We start from the raw sequence: 23,006 nt of genomic DNA, 5'->3' as shown, positions 1-23,006 counted from the left end.
GTTTTTGTGTTATTTTTTTTTATTTTGTTTGTAATGTTTTTTTATTAAAAAAATATATAGAGATTTTTATTATTCACCATTGATCAGCCAACATTTTAGCATTTGTGCATCTGATCATTTAGAAAATCAATACTTTGTTAAAGGCTGTCAGTGTAGTTTTTCCAGTGTCTTCCTCATTCTGATTGGCTGTTTAGCTTAGCAAACTAGTCCAAGAGAAGAAAAGGGACAAAAGCATGCGAACGATGAAGAGGACAAATGGTAAGCTGCTTTGTTTATGGTTTGTATATCCACAGTCTGGTTTCCCTTTTTGAAATCTTAATATAGACTCCTCCCACCTGCTGGTATGAAGAGTAACGTCCTCTCACACAGGCACAGAGTGTACATTCTTGTAGTCCGTTGGCAGTTGTCTTTGCAGTTGTCTTTTTTTATTTAAAGTAACCACTGTTTAATAAAAAAAACAAGAAGATATTATATGTTGTTTTTCCTCCCTGATGTACCGAAAACATACCAAGCTGTACCTTCAAAATCTAGGTGTATACCAACCATAATTTTTGTATACTGTTACACACTTAAGGGTTAGTTCAAATCCCTTACTTTAATTAACTGTAGGCAATTAGAGAAGCGAAAGAAGGATATAAGTTCTGCTCAGTCAGTTCAGGAAAGTGTGAAGCATAGACCTCATTTGTTTGTAGGTTTTTGTGTTTGTTTAAATGCATTAAGAATGGCCTGTCAGTGGACCATCTCTTTTATCTTTGTGCTCGATCACTGGCTTGACTCTCTAATGGAATCCTGTAGGTATACTGTGTCATTCAGTATGGCTATGCATTATATCTGATTCTCCTTGGATGAGTCATCGGCAATGTCATCCCCCACACACAGGGGAGAGAGCTCAGTATGCAATCATCACTGCTACATCTCACATCATCTCTTCATCACTCTCATGTACTGTGCTCTTTCTCTCTCAGGTTTGATTTATCTAGAGGCACGCAGTGGGAGGAGCCATGGACGAGGGGGAGGGGCGGTTCTACAGCGTGCAGGTGGGTGACTCCACCTTTACAGTGCTCAGAAGGTACCAGCAGCTCCGCGCCATCGGATCCGGTGCCCAGGGTATCGTCTGGTGAGTGGGCGGCTGGAATTAACAGTTTTATCTGCCTCCATACTAATGATGTCATCATCCCATTAGGCATGGCCTGTCTCCATTTGTCATGAGCACAGCAGATGTGCTTTTGTCATTGACCTGAATGTCTCATTAGAGATTTGGATCCCTGATTTACAGCTGCTGTAATAAGAGGGATATTACAGCTAGCTGCATGTCTGTATTGTTTACCAAAGTGGAGGAGATGGACACTAAACACTGTTTGGAGTAATGTTGTCCGATAGCGTAAGGACATACAAAAGGGCATTTAAAATAGAATTGAGGCATAAGACATCATAAATGCATGAATATAGATGTGAATCATACTTGAGCCAATGATGGTAACTACAATGATGATTTTGATCATATCAGCATGCCCATTTTTTCTGCCCCATTAAGTTCTGCTCTGGACACCGTACTTGGCATCCCAGTGGCTGTGAAGAAACTGAGCCGGCCCTTTCAAAACCAGACCCATGCGAAGAGGGCTTACAGAGAGCTGGTTCTGCTCAAGTGTGTTAATCACAAGAACGTACGTTCTGTTAACAGTGCACTCTTCTATTCAGAATTACACTTTGAGGCTGCGTCTCACTCACTCAACTGATTTGGTCAGGGCTATCACACCTACAGGCCTGTCACACTCACCGGTTCAGAATGTCAGAGAGGTGATGGACTGAGCAACTATTTCTCTCCAATATCCTGTCAGTGACAGAATGGCCCATTTAGGCTGAAAAATCGATATGAAGTAAAAAATTAGAACAGAAGTACCACATGAACATATGAGCTAAATTCTGATGTAATTCTTGGAATAACATTACCCATAACTATTAAAAATGATGTTTTAAATCCAAAATAGGTTTTTTGTATGATTCTAGAAATTTGTTAAATTTATATTTGTTTTGTAATTTTCTATTATATTGTAAAACTATTATTATTAAATTAATTAAATATTTTAATACAGTTAAAATGTTTTGTATGAATTAACATTTAATATACCGTTAATTACTGTTAATAATAACTTAAAACAGAATAATTCAAAATTTTTATAACGACTCAGAATTGAAAAGCACTATTAATGTAGTACATGACCTTTTTTACCATTAGCTCATTTTGATTAATCTGCAACCAGTAAGCTTATTTGATTAAATTATTCATGTGATAGCTGTTAATTATGCCAGTAACTGTTGCTTATGACTTAAAAATGGGTTTTGAGATTTTGGCCTTTGTTGTCAAGCTGATTGTTATGTGCAGTTTAGTCTAGATTTATTTTCTCATCCTTTCCTTTCTAGATCATCCATTTGCTTAATGTCTTCACACCCCAGAAGTCATTGGAAGAGTTTCAGGATTTGTAAGTTTTGAATTTATAAATCCATGCGTTTATGCTGACCTTGTCAGGACTGATGAATTACGCTGTCCTATTGCTGCATTGTGATAATTATAGCTTTAGAGTTTTATATAATAAAGTTATATGTTATTAAATCAAGATTAATTACAAATCCTGACAACAGCACTTCTGTTGCTGTGTTATATAGAAGTGTTGCTGACTCAAAGTATTAAAGGGGGGGTGAAATGCTCGTTTTCACTCAATATCCTGTCAATCTTGAGTACCTATAGAGTAGTACTGCATCCTTCATAACTCCAAAAAGTCTTTATTTTTATTATATTTATAAGAGAAAGATAGTCTGTACCGATTTTTCCCGGAAAAACACGAGCGCCTAGAGGCGTGACGTGTGGGCGGAGCTAAAGAATCACGAGCGCCAGTAGGCTTTTGCGTTGAGAGCGTTTGGAAGCTGTGACACAGATCCAGAGGCTGAAATTTAACAAGAGCAGCATCAGCAACGACGTCTCTATGCGGTATGTACTGAAACTGTATATATTTGCTTAGCGGTTTTGGAAAATGACTAAGTTCCACCTTATGTCGTCTTTTTTTTTTTTTTTTTTTTTTTTTTTTTAAGCTGTACATGTGGAAAGTGCAGTTTGATGACAACATCGCATGTTGTTTACTTGATGTGCTTACGCGCTGATAGCTAAGTTAACAACACAGAGATATTTGAAGCAGTTTTACTCACCGCATGCGGTTCCAACACACGATCGTGACCCTTTTTCGTTGGGACTGCATTATCCTTAAGACATAAACAATGTTCAAATCCGTCGTCAAACTGGGCCTTGTTTGTAAAACAAGCATCTTCGAAATGCAGGGAACAAACAAAAACACTTGCACAACTCCGTTGATGCTCTGTAAAAATAAACTCCATCCACTGGTCCCTTAATGCTGTTTCTCTTTTGGTAATCTGTGCAGGGTTGTCTTGCCTTGTCTTTCGCGACGCTCTCGCTCTGATCAGGGAACGCCTGTTGTGCTCTCAGTGCTCTGCTATACGGGAGCGCACGCTCTTCCGGCAGAAGTGCCTTAGGACCCATATAAGGAAATTCCGCTCCATCTAACGTCACACAGAGCCATACTCGAAAAAAACTTTCCGAAACTTGTGACAAACCGGAAGAGGTTTTTTTGGAACAAAAATACTCCTTCAAATGTACAACTTAATTTTTGAAACTTTGTCCATGTTTAGCATGGGAATCCAACTCTTTAACAGTGTAAAAAAACGCAGTATGCATGAAATAGCATTTCACCCCCCCTTTAAACGGTTAGTTCACCCAAAAATTAAAATTGTCATTAATGACTTACCCTCATGTCGTTCCAAAGCTGTAAGACCTCTGTTCATCTTCAGAACACAGTTTAAGATATTTTAGATTTAGTCTGAGAGATTTCTGTCCCTCCATTACAAAACGTATGTACAGCCAGAAAGGTAATAACAACATCATCAAAGTAGTCCATGTGACATCAGAGGGTCAGTTCGAATTTGTTGAAGCATCGAAAATACATTTTGGTCCAAAAATATCAAAAAATACGACTTTATTCAGCATTGTCTTCTCTTTCGGGTCTGTTGTGAGCGCGTTCACTGCAGTGTAGTGATATCTGGTTCGTGAACGTTTATTGAATCGAACTGTCCAAAAGAACCGGTTCGCGGAAAAGAACCGAACTTCCCATCACTACTGCAGTGACTTACGTCAGCAGCGTCACTGCGGAGTCGTGAATGCGGATTGACAACAGACCCGGAAGAGAAGACAATGCTGAATAAAGTCGTAGTTTTTGTTATTTTTGGACCAAAATGTATTTTTGATGCTTCAACAAATTCTAACTGACCCTCTGATGTCATATGGACTACTTGGATGATGTTGTTATTACCTTTCTGGACCTGGACAGTATACCGTACATACATTTTCAATGAAGGGACAGAAAGCTCTCGGACTAAATCTAAAATATCTTAAACTATGTTCTGAAGATGAACGGAGGCCTTACGTGTTTGGAACGACATGAGGATGAGTCATTAATTACATAATTTGAATATTTGGGTGAGCTAACCCTTTAAGCCTGGGGTCTGGGGTTGTTATATACTAGTCGGTACTATGTATGTAAGGATTTGTAAGAGATCATTTGAGTTGTATGTGAGAACCGGAAACTCTGAAGAATCTGGTTTCTCTCAGGTACTTGGTAATGGAGCTGATGGACGCCAGCCTTTGTCAGGTGATCCACATGGACCTGGACCATGAGAGGATGTCTTATCTGCTCTACCAGATCCTGTGTGGCATCCGACATCTACACTCAGCTGGCATCATTCACAGGGTGAGATGCTGGCATGATGTTCTGTGGCAAGTTTATTATCGGTAACTACAACTCATGACGTAATGAAGTAAAAACAAAGCTGAAATAATAGAAAATAAAAATGTTAACTAACCTTTTATGTATTTATTTTAGTTTTTGGTACTCTTTATATTAGAAAATGTAGCAATAAAATTAAATTAAAAAAGAAATTATCTCACTTATTAACGTAGCTATGTAAATGTAAATGAAATATTGATTTGAGTGAAACAAAAAAAGTTTGATTATACAGTTCAGTGGTCATTATGCTAAAATATGTGACTTCGGAAGAATGCTGCCATTGCCATTGATCAGATTCAAACATTCCAGAGACACATTTAGCAGTTGTACAGTGATTAATGTGTTAATATTCATTCTCATCTACTTTTTCTAACTACACCTAAGAAAAAACAATTGTGAAACAAATAAATACTTAATTTAACTGAACATAGAATGGAAATGAACATTTAATTAAATTATAATGACCTTACTTTGTGGGTCTGACTGTTGAATGACTCTGACTGTGGTAATATGTAACTTTGGGTTACTGGAAAAAACGTGGATGTTGCTGGAATACTGCTTCTAAATGTAGTAATGTTTAAGTGATGTCTTTATTGATAAGCAGTAACATTACAAAACCATTTATTTGTATGTAGCGTCTTCATATTGTCCTCATGTAGTTGTTTATAAGATACTGTTCATATGTAATCGGACCAACCAATTTACATCTCAAGAAAACAATTTGTGTAGTATATGCGTTGAAAAATAGCCAGCTACTATTATCATCTGTATCCTAAGGTTTTTACCAAATGTTTTTATTTTTTTATAAGTAAAGACCAAATCCAGCATGACACATCACCAACTGTGTTCTCTAAATCATTTTACTTTCCAATACATCAACGCCTGAGATGTTTTTCAGCATGGCAGTTTGAAACCGACATCTCTGCTCCTCAGGATCTGAAGCCCAGTAACATTGTAGTGAAGTCTGACTGCACTTTAAAGATCTTAGACTTTGGGCTGGCCAGAACCGCCTGCACTAACTTCATGATGACACCCTATGTGGTAACCAGATACTACAGAGCACCAGAGGTCATCTTGGGCATGAAATATAAGGAGAATGGTGAAACTTTTTATTTTGTCCATAATACTCTTGGAAGTCAGTGGAGAGATCCAAATGAAATTGTAGTATTAATATTTGATTGTGTTTTGCCAGTGGATATCTGGTCGGTGGGCTGCATCATGGGTGAGATGGTCAAAGGAAGTGTCATATTCCAGGGCACTGATCGTATCCTCTTTATTCTTGTACTCTAGCCTTTCCAAAATGTACAAACTATGTATTTATATAAATGTACATTCTCAATGCAAATTAAAGCATTAATGATATGTACATTTGTGTATGCTTATGTGTGTAAATATGTGTATTTCGTGTGTGTACATATGTATATATATATATCCCAGAGTCTGTCCTAGTGATTGAAAGAAAGTTGTTTTTATTTTATGTGAATTTATCCCCTTTCACCTTTATCTCCTTGACTGAGTCCATTTCAGATATTGACCAGTGGAATAAAGTGATTGAGGTTCTGGGAACCCCCTCTCTGGAGTTTATGAACCGTTTGATGGAGACTGTAAGGAACTATGTGATGAACAAACCCCAGTTTCCTGGAGTCAGTTTTAATGAGCTTTTTCCCGATTGGGCCTTCCCTTCAGAGACCGAGCATGACAAGATCAAAAGTAAGACATCCGTAGGTTTCTTCCACGTCTGTTAATGGTGTACTTTAAACAATTGCTTTGAAATGACGTTTTACATCATTCCTAATGTAGCTAGTCAAGCGCGAGACCTGCTGTCCAAGATGCTGGTAATCGACCCTGAAAGCCGCATCTCTGTGCAGGAAGCCCTCAGTCACCCCTACATCCATGTGTGGTATGACCCAGCCGAGGCCGATGCGGTCAGTGCACCCCTATCCTTTCATGTCTGTTTGTCCTGTCCAGTCCAGTTGAAACATTTTAAAAATGCCAAGGATGTTCTCTTTTTGACTAGGATGTAAAATGATTGTTTTATGTGTTCAGCCTCCTCCGCAGATATCAGACAAGCAGTTGGAGGAGCGGGAACACAGCATTGAGCAGTGGAAAGGTACAAACACCCTCTGCTGTGACTACCTCCTGCTGAGCTATAAGCTTCTTGTAGAAAATGAATGCCTGCAGCAGAAATGATTACCGTGGTCAATTTATCCAAGATCATTTGCATTCTCATTTATTCTTAAGTAATGGAATAGTTTTTGAGTCTTGACCCTAAAGGTTTGTGATCTAAATGTCTGCTGAAGGCAGGAAAAGTGTTTATTAGTGATTTTATAAAATGATGTAAAGAAACAAAACTCTGTTTATAGTTATAGTTTTCCCTCATTGCAGAGTTGATTTATAAAGAAGTAATGGACTGGGAGGAGAGGAACAAGAACGGATTGACGAAAGAGGAGTGTTTAGGTGAGTCTTTTGAATGATTGTGAAAACCATGTACATATGCATCTGTCTCTGTCTAATTGACAATGATTAGTGGGAAATCTGGCAGATATTCGGATTGGTTGAAATTTACCATATCAAATTCTATGACTTTATATATGTTGCATTTAAAGCTGCAGTCGGTAACTTTTGACGCTCTAGCGGTTAATAAACAGAACTGCTTGCGTCTTGCGGAAGAACATTGTAGCCGGATCTACTTCTCTCTGTTTATGTCAATGAAGAATCACAAAGGTACTGGGTTACTCCGCCGCGGTACCCCCGAAGCAATCTAAAATAGTCCGAATATAAACACTTATTATAGATGTACCCTAATGATTCAGGACAAGCTAAAAACACGGTTGGGAAAATGGATTCATGGTGTACTCGCTTATTATATATATTTTGTAAATCTTGAGCACAAAAAAAATTTATGGACCGCAGCTCTGATTGGTTGTTTCTTACTGGGAGCGGATGAATTTCTGCAAATGGCAATAGGACCACTGGGAGGAGCCAGAGGAGCTTGATTTTTTTCACGGATTATCTATCTCATATTCTACTGTCAGGACATAATGACAGGTTTCACAAATACATTTTTACAAAAGTTACCTACTTCAGCTGTAAAGTTTAAATATGTAATGTAATAATTAGGGATGTGTCTGAAGCCGAATACCTTATTCGGAATGGCACGAATAAGGGACAAGGAATAATTCTGTCTGAATATTCTGCTGAGGTTGGCACAGTTACAGTTTGCTATATAACAGTTGAGCCCGGGGAATCAGCGCAATATTATACACAGACCTCTAAATTCTCGCAATAGAGTGTGAAGTGAATCAATGTAAACTTTATGATTGAAAAGAGAGCAAATCAAACACCGCATTGGTGTTGCCTCTCTGTGAAATCAGAGCTTGGCAAGAGTAATATCACCTATAATAATAAATCATACACATTCTATTATTTGTATATATTTAAAAATCAATGTTTTAACCCATAGGCTAATCAAACAGCCGTGTTGCGCGTTACAGTCTCTCAAAAACCAAACCAGTTCTCTCTCATAGGCTAATAATCATCTTAGAAACAGAAACATTTTATACCTGGCCTACATGTTTGCATCTTTATCTTTTGCATTTGTTTAGTTGAAGTTCAAAAAAAGAATCAGTTAAAGAGTTCTGTGTAATGAAAATGTGCGCATTGATTTTTCAGTTAAGTTCAAATGAACACTAAACATTTGTCATGACATCTCTCTGCTTGCATAATGAATATATTTTAAGAAATTAATAATTAATCATGGTTTAACACGGCATAGTTGTTCAGTGGTAACTATGAAATAAAGATAATATTAACAGTCTTATCAAGTAGGCTAACTGTACGACGTTCCACTTGGTTTTATCTGAATGCAGATACAAATAATTTTGTGATTTGTTACAGATATAAATACAGATACAAATAATGGCTGTTTTAAATTTAAATGTATAATGTCATAATTATTAAAGTTTTCTACTACTGTAGACCGATCCATTCATTATCATAAATGTGTGAGGAAACAACATGAATGTATGGAAATGGCTGTGCCTGTACATAAATACAATGTGCGATCAGTGCGTCAAGAGCACTCGTACACACATTATTATAACGGACTCATGCTTGCTTACTTGATGACTCCTGAATGCCACCTCAATCATCTTTACATTGATCTACATCAATCAAAACTTTTACAAGTTTGCGTCTCATCTGGCCATACAGCAGATGTTGACAGTCCGTTCAGTCAGTACTTCACACAGTGCGATGTGTCAGGGCTCACGCTCTTCAGAGACAATCACAGAATATGACAGAGCTCCGCAATCTCTGATGTATACGGTTGTCCCTCTCAGTGTATTTTTTCCATGGTAAAATCCAACCTGCAGTGTTTCACTAAATGTTGGTGAGAATCCTCTTGCTTGTTGTCTGCCATCTCTGTAGATAAGCAAGTAACGGAGTGTAATTTGGTGATGCAAAGAGTGAAAATTAGACATGGGAACACTTTTTATTGTGGTTTACCAGCAGAAAAAAATGGGAGAAACAGTACCTACCTGTATGGTCAAAAACAAACAAACAAAGGTCTGAAGCTGACAGAAAATGAACATAGGTACGGCATACACAAGGTGGAAGGGAGCCATTCAACTTTTATGAAAATTATCAAAAATGCTGGCGGTTAACAGTTGTTGGACTATTAGTGTCATGTATTTTACATAAAACTAAGAGATGCTCATGCTGATCCATGTCAATAGGTGGCAGTGTGTCTCCTTACATCGCTGTGGTATTGGTACATAAACTACACAAAGAACAACAATGCTAGAGCTAACTAAAGAACTTCTAAACACAGCTTTAAGAGTGTTAACATAATTTAAAGAGAAACACATTCTTTAGAAATCACTTGGAACACAAAAACGGTTACATATGTCATCTGCATTCAGTAAATGTTTATCTCATAAGTTAGCACATTCCCTTTGGCAACCCTAATTTTCATGTATTGCTTTGTGTGTAGTAGATGGTACAGTGAACAGCAGCACCACTGCCTCCCAGTCATCCTCTATTAATGACATCTCGTCCATGTCGACGGAGCACACATTGGCGTCAGACACCGACAGCTCCTACATTGACACCCTCACAGGACCGTTAGAGGAGTGATTTCCACCTCCCCTGTATTCTCACTTATGTCATATCCCTCATCTGCGGCTGTGTGGGCCATGCCGTGGTCTTGACTGAAGAGATCTGTGGGTGCATGATTATACCGCTTCGACTTTACACTCATAATCCTTCACTCATGCTTTTAAGGTTCAGTTTTTCTCACATATACAGACAGTTGTGTAATACTAGCCTTTAGACACGTCTGTAGTGGCTAAACCTCAGATTACACACCAACAGCGACTTCATTGTTCAGTTCTTTTGTTTAACTGGATCTTCACAGTTTTATGTATTTTTTAAATATCTCCGATTATAAAAGGGCAAATAATAGGTAATTGGTTTATGCTTTAATGCATTCACATTTCACTTCATAAAAACAAATATTAATTCATCTTCTGGCGTTATTGCTGCAGCATGTGTAATATCTGGATTTATCCCTGTCATTTATGTCCCATCTCTCTCTCTGTGCAATGTAGCTTTTATTACCATTCATTTCATTACCTAAAAGAAGCACAGATATTAATGATTGGACAACATTATAGCTAGTCAGCCCATTTTGGAATTAGTTCATGTTACAAATATTGTTGCGTAAAATTAACAGAAGAACACTTACTAGACAGTGTAACTACAGATCACTGAAATATGCTTAAACACACCTAGAAACGGAACAATAGTGCCTGCTTCTGTACACGGTCACCAAACCCCAATTTTAAAAGAGAACCTAATGATGCTTTTCAGTTGGTTAGGGTGTAGTCATGTGTACATATATACGTATATAGATTTTTTGTAAATGTTTTGTGCCAGTTTTCCTTTCTTTATGCTGTGGAAAGAATTTTACAGCTTCTGAATATGTTTTAGCTTATGTACTGTAAAACAAACTAGGTAGATGGAACTTGAAATTGCACATAAATGTTTAAAAGTGAGCATATTTGGTTTAAAATTAACAAAATTTGCACCCAGATCTCAATTGGAAAATGATGCAACATCGTAATCAAAGCCTTGTTCCTCATTCCTAGAGTAATTAATCACCACTGACAAGATTGTATGTTAAATTGCATGAGCCAATGCAAAACATTGTTTTTTCAATCTCTTCCAACTTGAAAAGCCCATAAGAATGTAGTTCAAAGTAAATATATGGGTTTTCTTTTTCTTTTTTCTTTTTTTCTTTTTTAAATAGACTTAGCTGTTTTTTTATTTCTTCAGTTTCTTCTTCTTGAAGATGTCCTTTCAATGAAACACTGAAGGATTTTCGTGTTTTGTATGGATCATCAAAGCCATATAATTTAATTTCCTTTATATGTGTCTCTATAGCATTAGGTTACTGTTTACAGACTTGTGATTCAGTGATGTACTGTGGGTAACCATGCACTTACAACCCTGTTTTGGACTGTGATTCTTTAACATTGTATTCAGGATGGAAGCCCACCCATTCATCAGTTTCGTAAACCTTTCTGCTTTCTTTGCTTTCCAGTGTTGTAGATATGTATGATGATATGTCCTGTACTTTACATTCATTTTTATGCATGATAGAACAAGCTATCTTCATCAAAGACTTGAGGAGATTGCAGAAACCTGTCCTCTGGTTGTAGGAGATCATTGGAGAGCCTCTGGACGATAATATGAGTGTATTGTTGAGTTTGTGTGCCTCCAAGCTCTTCTGACAGACTGAGACCATGCATCACCATAATTTCATGCCTTAAGGTTCTCACTATCAGCATCTCTACAGCTTTGCCTGGAGATCACAAAATTATTGATTGTAATGTAACTACAATTAAGTTCTTTTTCAGCAGGCTGGATTGTTTTCTACTACGATGCCACTGTGTCGGTTTTCTCAAACATCACATTTCTTGGTCTCCTTGGGATTGTGAGATTTATTTTGGTGCTTCACCTTACTGTTACAACAGTAATTCTAACAGTAGTAATGATGAATTAAAACAACGCAATGGCGCGTTGTGTTCCATTTTCATTTTGGAGCTCATGTACATTAGAGTCGCTGGTGTGGACTCATTGATTCCTGTTATGAACACTAGTGATGGACCTCCGGGGCATTGAGACCTTCAAGACAATGAACAAAACTGGCTCACTTTCTCATGTGCTTACTTTCTTTTCTTTTAGGTGTCTGTTTGAGAACAACATTGTTTTTGTCACTGATAATCTGTCACTAGAGGTGGAATCAGTAATGACTTAAGTTATTCACTTTTTAGATATTCATTTCTCAGACTATCTTCCTTAAGGCCAATTCACACTCCACTAATAGATGCTGACAGCCAACCGATTACAGTATGTCACTTCTCAGACATTCAACCCCCCAATAAACGCAGATTTGATTTGTTCAGTTGGCAAAAACAAGCACTGGCCAATGGTAACAGACACCAACAGGGTTGACACACTGATCTGACAAATGTGTTTGGTTGTCATGTCTGTCGTGCACTGTGAGTTGGCCTCAAGAACACCGTTCTCATGGTCATCAATCAAAATCTCAGTCAAATCCTGTAAAATTATTCGATATAACTGTTCTTTGCTAGTAATGTCTGTTTAGCTTTCATGTGTTTTGTATTGTTGTGCTACATTGGGGTGCCCCATTAGTGGACTATGATGGGAGTTACCCAAACCAGAAACCTGTCTGAAACATATGCAAAACCTTAAATGATCCTCTAGCTACAGTAATAGAGTGACACGTCGTTTCTCTGTGAAAAGAAAAAAGAAATGAAACATCTGTAATGACTGGACAAATAAACAGCTTGAAGTACTGATTGTTTTGGTTGTTTTATGTTTTATTTCATATGGTAAAAATGCATTCAGTGTATGAACAGCTTATTTGTGTGAAAGGTATGACTGTGTCACAGGACCCAATTTCATAAAATGTACAGTGACCCCCAGCCAGGGCGGCAACTTTTTAAGTCTGAGCTCATTTATCTTAAGAGCATCCCTCGGGTCTAGTTTTCATTAATCTCTTTTCTCAAATATGGCATCCATGCTTACTAGACATCATGAAATATTATCCTACTTTGGGTCATTCCATTGTCTTTGATCACTTAAAATGGCAAAAATTGCCTTTAATATTATTTTGAACATGCTGGTTTGCACCGTAGTTTAGGCAGCAGAATTGTACCTGAAAATGGGGAAATGGTTTCCCCTAGAAATGCATCCTCATTTGTACAGCTCTGTAACATGTTTGTATGTCTCCCTAATTCAGTTCATAGTTTGTTGAGAGAAATTCTCATATGGAGGTATCAGATAAGAAAGACATCAATAATTTATGCTATTGGGGGTAACTCCATGAACAGAGTTGGAAAACATTGCTTTAAAAGTGTGAAACCTTAATGTGCTGCACATGAATGTTTCAAAAACTCTGAACAATGCGACTGGTTTTCCGGGCCTCTGCCTTAAGCTCGCCAAATGTTTCGAAGAACTGCTCCATTTCCTGTTGCAGAGTGGCGTTCCGTCTATCAGCATCTGCACGGGCTCGCTCTACATTTCTCATCTTGATCTCAGCCACACTGACCCAGCGCCGCTGCTTCTCCAGAGATGAACGCAGCCCTGCAACCTCCCCCTGAAGTACCTTGTTCCTCTGCTCCAGCCTGGAGACATGGATTGGATGGATTAAACATACTGTTAAGGTACACTTATTTATCAATCCAGTGTTTCTCAACCCTGATCACTGCACCAACACTGCACATTTTCAAATTCTTTCGAACTCTGATCAAACCCACCTGATCCCACTCGTCAGCTTGTAAGAGACTCAGACTTGAAAAATAAGGTTACATGATGTGTACTGTTGGTGTGCATTCAGGGTTCAGAAAAATTGTATTAATGCATGGGTAGCCAACCCCGCTACTGGAGAGCTACCACCCTACACCATTCAGATCCAATACTGCTCCAACATTTATCTAATTGCTCACTTACCGAATTTAATTCAAAGGCTGAACTTGTTTTTGAGCTGTTTGACCATCACTATTATTCCATTACCATTAGACTGCTTTTTTCAACCCCTTGTATCAGGTACTAAGACTACTGATCTTACCTGTTGATTCTTGCCTCATACTCTGCCTTTTGCTTGGTCATCTGTTGACGAAGACCTGCAACAAGGCACTGCATTACGTGGGAAGCTGGAAAGACCAGGGGCTCTTGAGGATTATTTGGCGAAAAGACTTCACAGCTGCCAGTGCTTAAAGGTGCATCTGTAGGAGCAGAAGATGAGGCAGGGGAGTTAGGACGAAGTTGTTCCTCTCTAGAGTCCATTCTGAATGAGGGGAACTGTCCTGGAGAGACATTGCGAGGATTTGCAGTTCCGCCACTTCCACTGCCCCCATCCAAAGGCACAATCTCACAGGATGACCAAGAGCTGTTGCTCTCAACCACACTGGCAGTACTTTTGGCCTCCCTGTCTTCTATATATTGCTTCCCCTGCTCTTCAGTAACTATGTTGTCATAGACAGATAAAGTACTTTCCTGGGCTTCACTGCTGCCTCCACTTTCCTCTAATGCTTTCTCTGGTCCCCAGGTGGGTTCTTCCATGTCTGGCCAGCTGCTTGACTGCATAGATATTTGAACTCCAGCTTCCAGTTCTTTGCTCAAAGAAGAGCAGGCAGGTGGTGGGGTGGAGGGTGAAGGTACATGTGTTTTATGGAGAGATTCTTGTGCTGAGTTTTGCTGACTGTAGTTGTCATAAATCAGAGCAGAGCTGGTTGGTGAAGAGTTCTCTTGAAGTTGTTGCTCTGTCTCTGATAAATGGGTAATGTTTTTGTTATAAGGTCTTTGAAAAGACCCTCTCCTCTCTGTGTTTAGTGGTAGAGAGTGTTCATGTTGAGAGGCAACAGTCTGATCTGGAAGGACTATGTGATTTTTGCTCAACAGAGGTTCTCTCAGGTGGGCAGGTGGTTCGTGCACCCATTCCACAAGGTTACTGTGTCTTATAGGGTGGGCGACTTGTAAAGATGTTTCAGTAATGTTGCAGTTCTCTCGGGAGAAGAGCAGGTTGTGCTCACGGATCAGTTCAGACATTAGATGTTGCACAACTGCTGCCCCTAGTAAAAGAGAAATGTGTAAGTGCACAGTTCACATATTTGTGGCAAACAACAACATATTACCTCACATGCATATGAGAGCTATCAAAATCATTTTTGAAATCTGAACTTTACCTGGATTTTCCACTGACCCTATTTATGGAGACCTATTTCTTACCTCCAATTATGCTTTCTGGATCCTCAGCTTTAAGCCTTAGGATATTTGGCCCGAAAACTGTTGCCAAGTTCTGGATACTCATCTTATTGACACTGGAGTATGATTGGACATCACTTAAGAATCTGGAATAGAGATGTGTCATAGCCGTGTTATCTAATGTGTGCCATGTTAAACTTTTAAGACTAGACATATCATTGCACATTAGGCTAAAGCTCCATCAAAAAATCCCCCCAAAAATGGACTCCAATCTTACTGGCAGATGTATCTCAGTAGGTTGAAGTTCGCTACAGGTAGCTCATAAAGGAGCCTCCTCAAGTCTTGCAAACCCTGAAATACAGGATAAGATTACAAGAGAAAATATTTGTTGATTCCTAAATTACCAGAATGTAATTGTATTAACAAATTTCTTGTTTAATTTTGTAAGATAAATGTACTCCTCTTTGAAGTGACTGATGGTTAACATGGTTGACTATACCTTTTCTCTGTCTGAGGGGATTGTTTTGCCACATACAAGAAACTCTTCATAGCGAGAAAATGGCACCAGAGGTTCAGGCAGCTCCCTGAGGTATAGCTTTAGCAAAGATGCTACTGTGTGAACATCTGTGCTGCTGGGAGAGCAAACATGTATTTACTACAGGAGTACATTCGAGAATTCACTCACACAAGTATTTGTGGTTAGGTTTACTAATTTTGTTAAATTATTTTATATATAAATTATTTTATTTTATTTGTATTTATGTATCACACATACAAACACTGGTATCATTATGAGGACAATAATGTTTGACAATAATGTAATGTTTTTTTTCTACTGTCAGAACTGTCCAAAGATTTTTTTATGTTCCCTTACCCTTACCCTAAACCTACCCCTCACACAAAACCTCTGTATTTTTATTAGTATTACTACCCTTGTGGGGAAATTTGGTCTATATAATGTAGGGAATACCAGTACACACACACACACACTCTAAATTAGTCTCTCCTTCCTGTATCTAATAAAATATATAGTATATAGCACCGTTGGGCAAACTTTAGTTTTTTAAATTCAGCTCCCTTTCAATTTTAGGTGTTGAATTGAATTTACCATGTATGAAGTTTCCTAGTTATTTCCTACTTATTGCAGTTATATGAATTTCCTATACTCACTTAAAGTATTATGCTCTTTTACAAAGTCTTGATTTTGTTTTGGGGGTGTACTAGAATAGGCTCTCATACTACGTTGTCGAATAAAAATATTTTTCACATATTTTACATTATTACAACACCTCTCTCCCCAGTCTGACATAAATGGCTTGTTAGTTCCTGTATCAAAAGAAGGGCCGCCTTCTGAAATACGAAATGTGCTGTGATTGGTTAGCTGGGCCAGTGTGTGTTGTAATTGGCAACATTCAGCACCTGATAGGGAAATTTCAGGCCCCTTAACATAGCAGCTTGCTAGCTTCATTGTAAATATTGCATCAATATCAAATCAATTTGAGCACGATTTAAACCCAGATGATTTAACCACTCTAAGTTTGTCTGTCTTGAGATATAGCGTGCGTCAGACATAGTGATAACACTCGTTGCCTTCTCTAGTGCAGCTCAACCAGGTCTCGTCCCATAAGTTAATATTTGTGATATCACGGAAAAGATGAGTTGTAGTCCAAACGAGTCATTCATTGTAGCTTTTGAAGAGTGATTTATGTTAAATAAAATATCTCTTTGAACTTTGTAACTTTGCTGATCATTTTTATGTTCATACAGCAATATTACAGACTAAAGTTGAAAAAGCATAATAAGACCCCTGTAATTCACATTCTGAATTCTGTATTAGGTTTAATACCTCAGTTAAAATTCTGAAACTGAATTGGAATTTTGAAAACATTTTCAAGTAAATTCTGTATGATGAATTCTGAACGCTAATATTAGCATGTATAGTTTTCATATCACTGGGTTACCTTATGTTATGCAATTATGTATGGTGAAGAATTGCAAATATGTGCATTATGCTGATTTCGACTGCTCTGCTGTACGTCATTTTCCATTAATGTCAATCTCTTACTTGTCAAAAGATGGTTTCTCCCCAGCATCAAAAGCTTCCTGTAGCTCTTTAACCAGCGTTGCCTGGCCGGGCTGCCTGAAGAGTCCCACCTCAGTGAGCCCATGCTCTCGGATGAAGTCAACACACTGCTCCACCACCAATGGAGCCATGTGATCCCCATACCTCCTCTCATACAGGACTGTCTCATCCAACCTTTGACCAAATACACCTGTGATACAGGTATAGAGCTGTCAGTGTCAGACCCCATTAAGCTCCTTAGTTACCTAATTTTGTTAACTGCGATGTGCTGAAATAGTGAGAGCGCTTGCTACAAATGCAGTTATACTCAAAAGCATAAAATGAAGACTGTTGAGTCCGCAGAAATAGGACAGTTGCATAGAACAATAATAATGTTCTGCTAAAAAGCAGATTTAAGATTAATGCAAGATGCAGCTGCACTGCACCAAAATCTACCTCTGTGTGTGATGGTGTGCTCTTTTCCTGCCTAATATTCAATACTCACGTCTTCTGAGGCTCAGCACCCTTTTTATCTTCCTGTAAGCAGAGTGAGACAGATAGCTTCCAGTCCGCTGGATTGTCTTCTTGTTTTCAGGCATCTTCTCTGGTCTGTCTTTTCAATTATGTCTTTATGGCAGTCTTCTTTCTTTTTTTAGGACACACACAAATCTGCTATCTGTTTTCAGTTTTTGTAGCGATCCTGAAACTGGCATCGAACCAATGTCCTCACTGAACCTAAATCCCTTTAGCTCATGTTTTGCAAACTTGTTTGGTCTAGAACTGGATGTTCCTTTCTACTTTACTCTTCCTCCTCCCCCTCTCTCATGCTCCTGTCTGCAGGTAAGTTGATGAAGCTCAATGCACCGAAGCGAAGCTCTCTCTCTCTCTCCTGCTGATGTGTAACACTGACTCTTCAGCGCAGAAATCCGTGCTTATCAGATATATCAGCATTCCAAATCAGATGACAGTCCTCATTCTGAAAGAGGAGGCATTGTTCAAGTGCACACCTCTTATTTTAAGCACATTTCTATAAAAAATATTCCTTCAGTGTCAGTTCTAAGAGTTCAAAAGTTGAAGGGCAGGAGCTTAGCAAAGCTAACAGTTCATCGAAAAATAAAGCGTTTGTTAATAAATTTGGTGCCCTTAGTCCTGGTAAAAAGAGAAAGCAGATTACATTTGTCGCAATCCAACATGTGTCCCGAAGAAGAGTTATGGAAGCAACGTCTCCAAATTGTCCATCCAGAACTCAACCTCTTATAACGGTCCAGGGTTCTTCCTCTGGGATTTCATTGATAAAGAGCTTTTCAGTTAAATGTGAAGAAGTCTGGATCAAAGTAGATGTTCCCTGTGACACCGTCTATTGAAGTGGTCTCAGTCCTATGCCATTGCTGAAGGTTGACCTCAAGAGAGACACGTCTGTTTTCGCCTCTGAGGGGAGGTTAAATTTGTCTGGACTTAATTGTCCAAAGTCTCCAGAGTCAGCACCTCTTCGGTTTACTGTCAAATTAAGTCATACTCCCTAACTGAATTTCAAAGACTGTTACACTTTCTGTCTCATTCACTGCTGTTGATTGTACAGTCAATTGTGTTTCTCCTGTACTCTTCCTTTGTCTGTTTTCTGTCTGCTTTTTTCCAAGCTCTTGCCTGTATCAAACTACTCCACTGCGGGGTTACTGGAGTGTGGCCAAGGTGGCGCCAACACCTTCTGTTTTCCCTATTTCTGTCCGCTCACCATGAATCATCAACACCACAAAAAAACCCAGATTGACTAAAAATAAAATGAGCTAGAACTTTCTGCTGGTTACTTTCTGCTATATCTCCTTTTCATTCTCTCGGTCCCTGTGTACCTCACATGGCTTGCATCCAAGAATTTTCCATTGGACACAGCTGAACACACCCCTCAAAGCCTTTTTATACATTTGTGCCCAGTAACTTGGCCTCTGATGAGAATCCCAGTCTAAAACGGATCCTTAGACACTGGTCCAGTGTGAGTGCAGTGCATGTGAATGTGGCTGTGATATCTGTAGGGGCATCTCTCACCTTTTAGGAGCCCCAGAGCTGTGTAAGGTTATGTTGGAGAGGTAATGTAGGGAATTCATTGAGAATGTTAATCTCTCTCCTGCATGGGAAATAAGTAGCAAAATGGACTCTGCAGCTCAAGTTCTGCTTTCAGATCAGATTTGCATGTACAGGGATAAACTTTCACATTTGGACTCAAGACTTTACAGATCGTGTCTACTGGGTGTTTAGGTTATATTAGGTAAAACCATTGTTGTTCAATGCATTATAATGACGAATACTAGAATGAATTGGTGAATACTTCAATTCTGATTAATTTTGAAATATGACAGTAATAATAAACATTTTGCTTGCATATGTGAGAAATTCTCTATATATTAATGCTATAAATCATACAATGAACCTTCTAACTTGGTAGATTAAAAAATATTAATTTTAAAAACTAACAACAGAGCACAAACTACAGTATGTCATTCAATTACTGTTTAACAGATATAATCAAAGCTTTTATCATAATCCTACATCATGTTTTTTTCCAAAATCAAAGATTATATCTGTTAAATTTCTTACAGATGCAATCAACACAATCAAAACTGCTTTATGTATACCAGCTAAAGTAAAATTAAAATTGTAAAATTAAATTCGACACTAAACTGAAAAGTCTTTTTGAATGATTAAAAATGCCAGCTCATACTAGTTGTTTGTTCTATAATGGGCTTATTCTGTTTGCAGTGTAGGCTGTTTTGATTGACTAAAAAGAACCAATTCAGAACCAGAGTCCTTTGTTTGTTTGAAACGGTCTGGTTGCGCTGTGTTATTGCATGAAACCAGTTAATATCACATTTACTCTAACTCAGATAAAATATGACTTCTTTTGCCATGGGGCTGTAGATTTAGCAGCAGGATTGTGCTGTGCTGCTACCGATAAAGACCCTTTAACAGACTGTGATCATATGTTTCCACAGTTATGATCATAAATCTAGTTTGTTTGTTTTTTTTGTTTTTTTGAAACATGGATTTTTATCCCCTTTTGCAATTGGAGCTAATGCACACTTCCAAAGATGGACACACAGCTGCCGCCCACAACCCCTCACTCTCTCATTCCAACATATGCTGCAAGTAATAGAGACTGAACCTCTTAAAAAGTTCCTTAGGTGGTGCTTGAAACTCTAAAATGAACAATGGCTGAAAAACACTAGCCAATTCACTTTGCAATGTTTTTAGCAAAAATCATGTGGAACATTCTCAATGTTAGTTATTTTGAATGATATCAGCTGAAGCGGCATGTGTTATTTGTCATTTTGTGAGATTTGCGACAGGGTAGACAAAGCGAAGTCTGTGAGGAGACCAGTCATTAGATGTGTAATGCATGGCCCATGATTTGGAAATGACTGGAATGTGTGTGTTGTGTGAATGGGTTGTTATGTCTATGACTAGAGCCCTAAAGACTGATAGGATCTGCTGTTTCATTCTATTCAGACAGTCAAGTCACCTTGAATGTTAAACTATCAAGTGTTTCATCATAAGAATGACTTGCACAGGCCTGGATTTTTCAGAGACCACAGAGTATAGACACAAAATTAGTCCGATTTTCAGGTCCTAAACTAAAGTGTGTGTGTGTGTGTGTGTGTGTGTACACACACCTGTAAAAGGAATCCAGATGCCCTTATTGAGGCTCTTCAGCCATTCCTCCCCCTGACCACAGCTGTTTGACAGGAAGCAATATGAGCCAGGACTAACCAGGACATCCCTGTTTCCCCCTAATGGAAAGACAGTGTTAGAATACATGGAAAAAGTTATATTACCCAAATAATACCCCATAATACCCAAAAGTAAGTTCATGTAGATCCCAAACAAATTTTGCAGCAAAATTTTCTTATTCCATAATTCCACACATCCCATGTGTACTAATAAATATGTTTTAACAAACACATTATTGACTATTATAGATCAAATGTAAGCAAAACAAAAGGACTGGTCACTTCACATATATATTTTTTTTCCTTCTTTAAAATCCAATACAAGGTTTTGAATGTTTCCCTTGGTTTTGTCAGCAACCAAACCAGACATGACAAATCCACACACTCATAATCTGCCACTTTTTTCCATCCTGTCACAGTATGATGTCAATATGGGTGCCAGGAAATTGGGGGTTTGAATTTACAATGTTTGTTTGAAGAAGTGGATTTTATGATAAAGCGTTTTTGATGATAAAAGTTGTCTTTTTATACCACAATTCTTTGTCTTCAGAGTGCAGTAAGGCTAATGCTAAGTGCAGTGTATTGCTCTTTACTGTGTGAAAAATCTCTGTAGAACCTAAATGGTCGCTGTGTCCTTCAAGTCCATCAGTGAGTTAACTGGAAGACAGCCCAAGAAAAATCAGATCACTATTTCTTATGTTTAAGTACTGCAAGAGTTCAGCGGGGGAAAAGGAGAGCATTAATTTTCATAATTAAATTAAAAACTCTTGCCATTTTTTTACCCTTCTTGCATTTCTTAGAGACAATATTAATCACAAGATGGGTCTCGGTCACAATTAAAGTATGCCCCAGATTCCACTCACATTTGCCGGTAGAGTGCAGCAATTAATTCCAAAGGGGACACTATCTGTAACAAGACGAGAGCTGTAAAAATCCAGCTAAGTGGTTTATCAAAACTGAGCACTTGTTGAGGCTGGCCTGAGCAATAATGATATTAAAAGAAGAGCATTGAAACGCCATGAAAGGGCAGTGACCGCCACAGTGGGGACCAAGTCCTCTGACAGTCATTGATAAGTAGGACTTGCCAAAAATGCTGGAGGGAAATCACTCAAAAATGTATTTATTTATTTTTTACTCTTGGTGTGTTTTACTCTTTTCCTCCATGGAACACAAAGGTTCACAGATGTTTACAGCCTTGTCGTCATGTTTGCATGAATTAGAAAGATTAATTTTTTTTTTATCCATGGTACAACGTAGAACGTTATCATTTATGACTCATCTAAGTTCCCTGTTGGAGGTGTTATTTGTAGCAATAACATTACTTGCAACAGGCAAAAAATATTAGCAGCAGAGCTGTTCCTCAGCCAGACTTCAGGTTTCCACATTCATGTTATTTATCCTCATTTTCAGATCTCTCTTTAAATTACGCTGATTTAGAGACACTCTATTTCACCCTAGTCTTTTCAAACTCATTATTTTGAATGCCCCTCTTGCCCATTAAGCCATATCAGCAATGTACCTGTCACTTTTCGGCTTTACTGTATAAATAAGTGAGATCTCGGTCAACGCCACATGGGGTCTGTCCTTCATGTTCTGCTTCCCTTCAAGCACTTGAAGTAATCGCTTGACCCAGAAACTCATGCAAACCATTCCTTTGAGGTTAAGTTGCTAGTTATGAGCACTGCTCTATTTGCATCGTTTATCTTAATTTTGATGATTTAACTCTGTATACTCTCTCTCTATTTATATAACATTTAATATAATCAAATGTATGCAAGTGTGTGAGTGTGTATATATATATATATATATATATATATATATATATATATATATATATATATATATAATGTATACACACACACACAAGTTTTCAGAAGTTCACACTGTCATAACAACTAACACACCTTTGGTTAGTAGCGCAGCACTCGCTCACCTTTCTGTGCAGCACTGTTGTACTTCCAGGACTTGAAGCAGGTGAGTCCCATCCCTGCAGGTGGAAGTCTCTTGAGATGCCTCAGCCGAGCTCTGATCCTCTATGGGTGTACATCACCATCATCATTGGCGCAGGGGCTCCTGCGGCTG

General features: G+C 38.3%; 2 protein-coding genes across 4 annotated transcripts in view; one reads left to right on the top strand and one right to left on the bottom strand.

Moving 5' to 3' along the window:
• Window positions 1-12,737, top strand: part of LOC127941650 (mitogen-activated protein kinase 9) — an 18,097-nt gene extending 5,360 nt beyond the window's left edge. Inside the window, exons 2-12 of one of the 2 annotated variants that reach the window (XM_052536959.1) lie at window positions 966-1,117; window positions 1,535-1,664; window positions 2,422-2,480; window positions 4,676-4,814; window positions 5,784-5,949; window positions 6,043-6,114; window positions 6,378-6,560; window positions 6,651-6,775; window positions 6,897-6,960; window positions 7,236-7,307; window positions 9,847-12,737. In XM_052536959.1, coding sequence (XP_052392919.1) covers window positions 1,002-1,117; window positions 1,535-1,664; window positions 2,422-2,480; window positions 4,676-4,814; window positions 5,784-5,949; window positions 6,043-6,114; window positions 6,378-6,560; window positions 6,651-6,775; window positions 6,897-6,960; window positions 7,236-7,307; window positions 9,847-9,986 — 1,266 coding nt within the window. In that variant the 5' untranslated portion in view covers window positions 966-1,001 and the 3' untranslated portion in view covers window positions 9,987-12,737. Of the gene's footprint in view, window positions 1-965; window positions 1,118-1,534; window positions 1,665-2,421; window positions 2,481-4,675; window positions 4,815-5,783; window positions 5,950-6,042; window positions 6,115-6,377; window positions 6,561-6,650; window positions 6,776-6,896; window positions 6,961-7,235; window positions 7,308-9,843 lie in introns of both variants that reach the window. The other variant, XM_052536958.1, reaches the window with a different exon arrangement.
• Window positions 12,731-23,006, bottom strand: LOC127941645 (rho GTPase-activating protein 24-like). Of its 2 annotated transcripts, XM_052536952.1 has the most exons (8): window positions 22,858-23,006; window positions 20,868-20,984; window positions 17,209-17,416; window positions 15,643-15,775; window positions 15,421-15,494; window positions 15,168-15,289; window positions 14,008-15,010; window positions 12,731-13,564 (listed from the first exon to the last, which is right to left on the bottom strand). In XM_052536952.1, exons 1-8 carry the CDS (start codon window positions 22,907-22,909, stop codon window positions 13,327-13,329), a joined length of 1,947 nt encoding a protein of 648 aa, XP_052392912.1. In that variant the 5' UTR covers window positions 22,910-23,006; the 3' UTR covers window positions 12,731-13,326. The 2 variants fall into 2 exon arrangements, with proteins under 2 accessions (XP_052392912.1, XP_052392910.1); XM_052536950.1 differs by lacking the exons at window positions 20,868-20,984; window positions 22,858-23,006 and adding an exon at window positions 17,711-19,040.

The sequence above is a fragment of the Carassius gibelio genome, chromosome A21 (assembly GCF_023724105.1).
Source record: "Carassius gibelio isolate Cgi1373 ecotype wild population from Czech Republic chromosome A21, carGib1.2-hapl.c, whole genome shotgun sequence".
NCBI lineage: Eukaryota > Metazoa > Chordata > Actinopteri > Cypriniformes > Cyprinidae > Carassius > Carassius gibelio.
The sequence above is the reverse complement of the archived record's forward strand: the minus strand, read 5'-3'. Positions and strand labels throughout refer to the sequence as shown.